This window comes from Mandrillus leucophaeus, unplaced genomic scaffold (assembly GCF_000951045.1).
Source record: "Mandrillus leucophaeus isolate KB7577 unplaced genomic scaffold, Mleu.le_1.0 Scaffold238, whole genome shotgun sequence".
In the NCBI taxonomy this organism is placed as follows: Eukaryota; Metazoa; Chordata; class Mammalia; order Primates; family Cercopithecidae; genus Mandrillus; species Mandrillus leucophaeus.
In genome coordinates, this window is record NW_012102454.1 from 729,766 (window position 1) to 739,126 (window position 9,361).

At 51.2% G+C, this 9,361-nt stretch overlaps 1 protein-coding gene across 1 annotated transcript; it reads left to right on the forward strand.

Moving 5' to 3' along the window:
- Positions 1-608: 608 nt before the first annotated feature.
- Positions 609-9,005, forward strand: ZNF792 (zinc finger protein 792). The gene is made up of 4 exons (XM_011982291.1): positions 609-1,274; positions 3,872-3,998; positions 4,823-4,945; positions 5,609-9,005. The coding sequence occupies exons 1-4, from the start codon at positions 1,242-1,244 to the stop codon at positions 7,228-7,230; spliced, it is 1,905 nt and encodes a 634-aa protein (XP_011837681.1). The 5' UTR covers positions 609-1,241; the 3' UTR covers positions 7,231-9,005.
- Positions 9,006-9,361: the final 356 nt, after the last annotated feature.

The following is a 9,361-nucleotide window of genomic DNA, read 5'->3' on the forward strand; positions in this document are numbered from 1 at the left end:
GAGGCCCGGCACCGTAGCTCACGCCTGCAATCCCAATACTTTTGGAGGCCGAGGCGAGGACTGCTTGAGCTCAGGAGTTTGAGACCAGCCTAGGCCACACAGGGAGATCCAGTCTCCATAAAAAATTTAAACATTAGCTGTGTATGATCGTGCACGCCTGTAGTCCCATCTACCTGGTAGGCTGAGGCAGGAGGATAACTTGAGCCCGAGATGGAGGCTTCAGTGAGCTATGATCAGGCCACTGCACTCCAGCCTGGACAAAAGAACGAGACCCATCCCCCACCTCCTCCTCCCCCAAAAGTAGAGAAGGCTGAATCCCATCCCCAGAATTTCTGAGTCCTTAGATTTAAGTTGTTGCTCCAGAACTTGCATTTTCAGCCAGTCCCGAGGTGATGCGGCTGTTGCTGGTTTGAGAAGCCCTGAAGGAGAGCGACATTTAATATTACTAAGCAAAGACTCCGCCCATTGGGTACTATCCCTATTTCCAGTGTGAATTTAGGTCTTTTAGGGGTGAAGCGGCTTGCCGATGCCCACACGCGCAGGAAGAGCACGGCCTGGGCCTTTGGTGGGCGGGGTTTAGCGCTGGCGGCCGCAGGCTCGGGAGCGGCCCCTTTAAGGGGAAGGCCCGAGGGCTGCAGGCGGCGGCGGTGGAGACCCGGCAAGGTCCGTTCTCCTTCCGGTCCTGGATCCCCAGCCTGACGAGAGGTTGGGCAGAAACTCGCGATCCCCAGACCCTGCCTGTGCACCGGCGGCTGGCGCCAGGCCAATGACAGTCTGGGAGAGCGCGACTCTCCCGGCCGCCTGGGTGGGGGCCGGAACTTCCTGTGCTGCAGCCTCGCAGGTCATTTCCCGGCGGGGAGGCTGAGTCCTAAGCAGCTGGGGACCCCGGGCTGGGGGCGGGGCGGGTGCGGCTACGCCCTTGAAGCTGCTGCGCCGGCTTTCCCGGACCGTGCCGGGGACAGTGAGGCCGGGGACCCCCTCCGCGCCTTTGCACCAGCCCTGACCCCTTGCAACGGGGGTGCCCGGCGGAGCTGCGCGCTCTCAGCGCCCCCAGAGCCTGCGCCCCGGGCGCCGCGCGCATTTTGCACGGGGGAGGCTGAGGCTAGGAGTGCGACCCTCAACCCGGGGTCACACCTCGCCTGGGGCACGGCCAGGTGGGTGGTAGCCTGAGGCTGCCAGACCCCCTTCTCCCGCCCCGTGGTCGCCCGCACCGTGGGGCCCTGCTCTGACCACAGACTCCGATGGCGGAGGCGGCCCTGCGGGATCCCGCGCAGGTGAGTGCTTGGGCGTTAGGCCCTCCGCTGTCGGCCCCCCACCCTCCTGTTCCCGGCGTTGAGACGCAAAAGATGGCTTTGTTCTAGGACTTTTCACCTTTTCCATTTCCTTGCTTTTGAGTCAGGGGACCCTGGAAGGGAGTCGTTCCCAGCTAGGATCCTGAATCAGGGCAGGGTTTATATAGAGTGGCTTCCGTTTCTGAAATGTAATGGGGATGAAGGGAGAAAGGGCTTTGTAGGCACAGGAACCAGCATACGCAAAAGCTTGGGGGGTGGGGTTGGGCACGGTGTGAAGACTGAGTTGGGAGTGTTCAAGGAACCCCACCCAGCTCACTGTTATGTCTGCTGGAACCAGAGAGCAGGTGGGCTGAAGACCTGGGCCTCTGTTTTGAGGGTGTTGGGAGCCATGGAAGGTTTAGGGCAGAGGAGGAAGATGTTGTGACTCAGGTCTTAACAGGCTCCCTGTGGATGCAGACTGGAGAACTGCATGGGGGTGGGCCAGAGGCGGGGAAGCCAAGGAGTAGCCTAATGGAATAGCCCAGGCCAGTGCTGCTGCTGTCCGGACCAGAGTGGGGACTGGAGGTAGAGGACGTGATTGGGTACTTGATGCCTTTTAAGTCAAGCTGAACAAATTTTCCGATGTGGAGGGTGAAAAAGACGAGAGAAGAATCCATGGTTTTTGGTTTGGTGAATCCAGCTTCATGAACTGAGAAGTTGGTTGTGGGAGGAATTTTCCGTGGAAGCGGTAGAAGTTAGGTTTCGGCCAGGTTGAGCCTGTGATTTCCCAGAGACTCCCAAATGGAGTTGAAGAGTGGGCAGCTAAACACACAGGGTGTTCTGAGGGAGTTGTTAAGGTTATGAGAGACTGGATATTCATGAGAACAATGGCCAGATGATGTGTACAAATAGAACTCTGCCCCAGAACCTGCCCAGGAAACCAACCCCCTTATCTACAATAAACAACCCATACAGCAGGAAGCCAGCCTGCTGTCTGTCAAACCCACAGGAAGCCAGATTGCTATCTGAACTGACAATCCAGGAAGTTAAAACACTAACTTCTGTAATGAGCAGTCCCAAATGGCCAGGGTTTGATTAATCACAGACAGCTTTCCTAATGTTTGCTCCTGCTTCTGGTTTAAGACCAGCCAGAGAAAGGCAGATACGCACCCTAACCAATCACGTAGGATGCCCACTTCTAGTTCACCCACCTACGAACAGGAGCCTCCAACCAGGGCATGCCTGAAGCCTTCCTTTTCTTTCGCTATAAAACTTTCCCACTCCCAGCTTGCGTTGAGTCCCTCTTGCTTTGAGTAAGTAGCCTTGGCTTTTCTCATTTCATTGGTCTTTGTTTATTTCAACTGTTAGAAACATCCAAAATGTGCCATCTGGTGTGTGGACGGGAGCGTAGCTGTGTGTCAGATTTAGGAGGTGAAATTTCAGGTCATGGTGACAATGATGTTAAAAAAAAAGAGGAAGGTGGGGCTGGAAAACTGAGAGCAGGGTTCTTGCTTGGGGACCGTGGCCTGTTTGGCATCATAAAGACAGGTGAGGAACAGTAGTGGTCATGGTGGTGGTGGGGGGGGGCTCTGTGTGGGTGTATCAGAGGGTCTGGCAGGTGGCCAGATCATCCCAAAGAGTGTAGACATGAATGAGATGGATGTTGAGGCTTAGCAGTAGAGAAGGTAATATTGCAGTGAGGCCTGGGCTGGTGCTTACACACTCACCTATGTTCTCACCAGGCTTCTGTGGTGACCCTTGATGGGGTTTGTCCTCAGGCTGGGGAATTAACTTGGGGCAAGAGGGGTCAATTGGCAGAGTTTCTGGCCTTGGGTGGGGGTAGGATGGCCAGAGAGGTTGGCTTTTTTTTTTCTTTTTTCAATAAGTGTGAGTGATGACACGGTCAGAATGTGCAACAAAGAAGGCCAAGGATATGTGACATCCATGTGTGCCGTGGGTGGCTTAGGTTGAAGCCAGGCCAGGGGAGCTGGGGGGCTCCAAGGCAAGGGTGGAGCACTCCCTCTCCCTGTTACCTGGGTGTTGCCCTTGGCAGTGGAGGCCATCAAAGATCTGGGGCAGGCTGGGATGGTGGCCATGTTTGCCAGGTACTCTCTGGATGCTGTGTGCAGAGTGACACATGGAAGCCCGTGGAGATGGCTATGATAGGGACCAGGATGGGGAGAGGGTGGCAGTGGCAATGGGAGGCCGTGGTGAGGTCTGGAGCTGTGAGGATGGTGCAGTCCAGAGTGAAATGCACGTGGGAGGGAGTGTGAGCTGTTTACCCCAGGGCTCTGGACTGGGGTTTAAGGGAGAGAAGTCCACATCTGTATCTGAGAAGTGTGACACTGGTGACACTAGGGGAAGAGGCTCCCAGAAGAGAGAGTTGGGCCATGGACTTCAGGCCCAGAGCTTGGAGGGAGCCTCTCTGCCCCCTGCCTGCTGCTGCTCTGGGCTGACACAGTGGTCACATGAAGTGCCCACAGAACTACGGCCTACTGCCTCCTGGAGCTGTGGAGCTGGGGAGGAGAGTGAGCAGGGGATGGACAGCGAGTCCCAAGGACAGAGACTGATCACGGAACAAACTGTCCCCATCATGGCAGGGCTGCGTGACCTTTGAGGACGTGACCATTTACTTCTCCCAGGAGGAGTGGGGGCTCCTCGATGAGGCTCAGAGACTCCTGTACTGCGATGTGATGCTGGAAAACTTTGCACTTATAGCCTCGCTGGGTAAGGCTGTCACCCCTACCCTGGTGTCCTGAGCTCATCTCTGCCTGTCCCCTTTGCCCAAGAAACGGCTCTTTCCTTCCCACAGCCAGACCACTGGCACTGCTTCCATCCCCGCTTTCCTGGTATGTGTGTTGTGGCTTCTGGGGCTAAGCTATGTACATTGTTCCCTCCTCTCCCTGAGCAGCCCCCACACCTGCTGCCTGAAGCCTTGCAGGGAAGCTCCAGGCATGAGGGGTCTTGCAGTCAGCTGCGTGACTCCCTCTGACTTGGCCATTCCCTCCTGGGTGATTATCCAGATCTGACAGTTCTGTGGTTTAATTTTTTTTTTTTTTTTGGGGACGGAGTCTCACTCTGTCACCCAGGCTGGAGTGCAGTGGCCGGATCTCAGCTCACTGCAAGCCCCGCCTCCCAGGTTTACGCCATTCTCCTGCCTCAGCCTCCCGAGTAGCTGGGACTACAGGCGCCCGCCACCTCGCCCAGCTAGTTTTTTGTATTTTTTAGTAGAGACGGGGTTTCACCGTGTTAGCCAGGATGGTCTCAATCTCCTGACCTAGTGATCTGCCCGTCTCGGCCTCCCAAAGTGCTGGGATTAAAGGCTTGAGCCACCGCGCCCGGCCAGTTCTGTGGTTTAAATTCTGTGCCTTTCCTCTTGCTAATATTTCCTTAGCCAGACTGTGCCAGGAATTCCAATCACTGACGTGGTTACCTCTTGCCATGACCACCCGATGTCCCTGTGTCATACGGAGTTTCCTGTCCTGTAGTCTGTCATGGGGTAGTTCAACTGGGCAGGTGCTGGCCACTCACCCACTCTGTCTTTCCCTTAGGACTTATATCTTTCAGGTCCCACATCGTTTCCCAGCTGGAGATGGGGAAAAAGCCCTGGGTGCCTGACAGTGTGGATATGACTTCAGCCATGGCCAGAGGGGCTTATGGCAGGCCTGGTTCTGGTAAGCAGTGACGGGAGCTGGGGGAGGATGTGACACCACCACTGTGTTTACATCATACCAGCATCTTCTCTCCTATTCATCATCATTTGATACCAAAGCCAGTAGCCAGACCACATCTCTGCTTTTCCTTCCCCGTGCTTGACACATTATCCACTTACCATTGTTATTCTGAGTTGGGCCTCTTGCCTATGCCCCACCTTTCTGGCCTCCGTTTCTCTCTTTCAGCTTCCTCTGCAGCACTTTCCAACACTGGCCTACGCTTAATATGTTGTGAGATACATGCTTTTCCTTGATGTGCTTGAACACCAGCTACTCAGTTGCAGGTTTTACTGGGTCTAGATGCTCACACTGCATAGCCCTCACAGGTTACCAGCAGCCCAGGCCCTGCCAAAAGGCCTTTAAAGAGACATGAGTGGGAGACCTTGCCCTTCTGCCCAATACTGTCTGCCATCCTTGTGTCTCTGGTCCTGATAAGGCCTCCTGTATTTTGTGACCTGGCCAGGCACAGTATGGCAGAGCAGATTATTCCTTACCCTGACCTGAGCCTTCTTGTGTTGCCAACAATCCCATGGACTCATTCTTGGGTCAGCCAAGCATAGGTGGTGGGGGTCTTTCCTTCTATTAAAGTTTATACGAACTTCACTAGCATTTCTCTGCTTTCAGATTTTTGCCGTGGAACAGAGGGCAAGGACTTACCTTCTGAGCATAATGTTTCTGTAGAAGGAGTGGCACAGGACAGGAGTCCCGAGGCAACTCTGTGCCCCCAGAAGACCTGCCCCTGTGACACATGTGGCCTACGTTTGAAAGATATTTTGCATTTGGCTGAACACCAGACAACACATCCCAGGCAGAAACCATTTCTGTGTGAGGCATATGTGAAAGGCTCTGAGTTCAGTGCAAACCTTCCCCAGAAGCAGGTGCAGCAGAACATACACAACCCTATCAGAAGGGAGGAGGACCAGGCTTTGCCTGTAAAGACCTGGGGAGACCACACATCAGATCAGCTTTCCACCTGCAGGGAGGGCGGGGAGGACTTTGTGGCCACAGCAGGGTTTCTGCAGCGTGAGGTCACTCCCAGCGATGGGGAGCCGCACAAGGCCACCGAAAGTATGGTGGATTTTCACATTGCACTAAGGCATAACAAGTGCTGTGACTCTGGGGATGCCTTCAGTGACAAATCCACTCTTGTTCAGCACCAGAGAATCCACAGCAGAGAAAGGCCTTATGAATGCAGCAAATGTGGAATCTTCTTCACTTACGCCGCTGACCTCACTCAACACCAGAAAGTTCACAATAGAGGAAAACCGTATGAGTGCTGCGAATGTGGGAAATTTTTCAGCCAGCACTCTAGCCTTGTTAAACATCGCAGGGTTCACACTGGTGAAAGCCCTCACGTGTGCGGTGACTGTGGGAAATTCTTCAGCCGAAGCTCCAACCTCATTCAGCATAAGAGGGTTCACACTGGTGAAAAGCCATATGAGTGCAGTGACTGTGGGAAGTTCTTCAGCCAGCGTTCCAACCTCATTCATCATAAGAGGGTTCATACGGGCAGAAGTGCCCATGAGTGCAGTGAATGTGGAAAATCCTTCAACTGCAACTCCAGCCTAATTAAACATTGGAGAGTTCACACTGGAGAAAGACCTTACAAGTGCAATGAATGTGGGAAATTCTTCAGCCACATCGCCAGCCTCATTCAACATCAGATAGTTCACACTGGTGAGCGGCCTCATGGGTGTGGTGAGTGTGGGAAAGCCTTCAGCCGAAGCTCTGACCTCATGAAACATCAGCGAGTTCACACTGGTGAACGGCCTTATGAGTGCAGTGAATGTGGGAAGTTGTTTAGCCAGAGCTCCAGCCTCAATAGCCATCGGAGACTTCACACTGGCGAACGGCCTTACCAGTGCAGTGAATGTGGGAAATTCTTCAACCAAAGCTCCAGCCTCCATAACCACCGGAGACTTCACACTGGCGAGCGGCCTTATGAGTGCAGCGAATGTGGGAAAACCTTCAGGCAGAGGTCCAATCTGAGGCAACACCTGAAAGTTCACAAACCAGATAGGCCTTATGAATGCAGCGAATGTGGGAAAGCCTTCAACCAAAGGCCTACCCTCATTCGGCATCAGAAGATTCATACCAGAGAAAGGAGCATGGAGAATGTGCTCCTTCCCTGTTCAATGCAACAGCACACCCCAGAGATAAGCTCTGAGAACAGACCTTATGAGGGTGCTGTCAACTACAAGTTGAACTTTGTTCATCCAAGCACCCACCCTGGGGAGGTTCCCTAGGAATGCTAGCTCTGTTGGAAGCTTTCTGGGGACAAGTTACATTCTCTTACCATGGATTTTATCAGCGTTTTTTCACTGCTGGGGTTGTGATAGAAGCCATATCAGCACCACACACTGCAGCTCTCTAGAGAATGTGTCCACCACTCCACTGTGCTCAGGGAAGGCAGACCTCTCCTCTCTCTTTCCAATCCCTAAAGGGAATAAGGAGTAGTCTGAAGTCGTGGGAAGATGTCATTACCGCCCTGTGTGGCTGGTTTAGCTGTGGACATGACCAGCCTGTGGCTGTGAAGTCCTGAGCAGGGTTTTGCTGACAGCTTGTCCTAGAGAAGGTTTCCCTTTTTCTGGGACATTGTTGGTCTCATGCCTGTGAAGGATTTGTCCAGCTTTCATGTTACTCTGTACAACAACTTATCTCCTGTGCATCGCCCTGGTTCATGCGATGATAACGGCCTTATGATAAAGCCGCCTTTAATCTTCCATGTTCTGATCACTGTGTGGGGTGGTTCAAGAACAGAGTTAAGATCTACCAGACTGAAGGGGTCTCCAGATTATCTTGGAGGGGACAGGCGGATGACAGAGAACAACTGTCAATCCAGACTTGGCCTCATTTGCATTGCCACCAAGGCCGCCTAGGAAAAAGTGTAGGAATTTATGGGTGTAATACTGTAGTCTGAATGGCATGAATCTGCCCCGAGGAGGGGGCAGGTGTGACAAACCCTAGTGCATGTGGGAACAGCGTGAATTGGGTCCCTTATTCCCAGGGGGTGCCTCATATTCCCCAACACTGTAAAGCAGATGCTGTTTAGTACCTGCCAAGGAGCCTTATGCCCTGAAGTTCAGCCTTAGGCAGGTATCTCTTAACTGTAAGACATACCAGGCCCAGTTGGGACCATAATTTGTACAGAAACACTGGATGTGATTAATAGGGAATAGGCGAGATTATAGCAAACCAGCAGAAATAGACCTGTTCTAAAGGTGCATCCATGAATGCTCCCTTGAATGTAGCTGTGCAGGATTCAGGGTTTGCAGAAATTCTCAGGACCTCTAGACCTCTGTCCTATGACTAATGTTACTGGCAGAGCAAATAATCTAAAGGTTTTGGTTTTGTGGGTTACCATCTCTGTGCTGTGCATCTCAAGGCCAGTGCTGTGCTAGCAGGAAAATAGGGACTGAGAAAAAAGCAGATCCTATACTATAGGGATTGTAGCATCTATGACATAGCCAGCCATTCTTTGCTCCCAAGGCAAGAAGAAAGAGATGGCAGAGTCAATATAGGGTTGCCAAATTGGATTTTCTAAAATGAGCAGGAGGTTGGATTTTTATGTGCAACAGTTTGTTTTAATGCTTTGTTGATACGTAATTGTCATGCAATAATTATACATATTTGTTAAGTTTTGTACATTTATTATGTACACTCAGGGAACCAATACCATAATCATGATAATGAACATATCCATCACCTGCAGAGCTACCTCATGCCCCGTTACAGTCCCTCCTTGCCTTCCCCAGGAAACCATTGATTTACATTTTTTACTTTAGATTTGTTTGCCTTTTCTAGAATTAACACAATTGGAATCATAAAGTATTTATACTCTTTTTTTTGGTCTGGTTTCTTTCATGCAGCGTAATTATCTTGAGAATCATCCATGCTGTGTGTGTATATAGTTCATTCCTTTTACTACTGAGTAGTGCTATTCTGGGTGAGTGCACCATAGTTTTTTATGATTTATTTAAAAACGTTAAAATCTGATGAAATACACTTAACATGAAATTTACTATCCTAACCATTTTTAGTGTATACTTCAATGGCATTAAGTAGATTTGTATTATTGTGCAACCATCGCCACCCTTTGTCTCCAGAACTCTTCAATCTTGCAAAACTGAAATTCTGTACTCATCAAGCAATAACTGCCCATTCTCCCTTTCCCAGCCCCTCAAAACCACCATTCTACTTTTTGTCTGTATGAATTTGACCACTCTAGGTACCTCATATAAGTGGAATAATAAGTATTTTTCTTTTTGTAACTAGCCTATTTCACACTTAGCATAATATCCTCAAGGTTCATCAATGTTGAAGCATATGTTAGAATTTCCTTTTTATTTTTTTATTTTTATTATTTTTTTTTTTTTT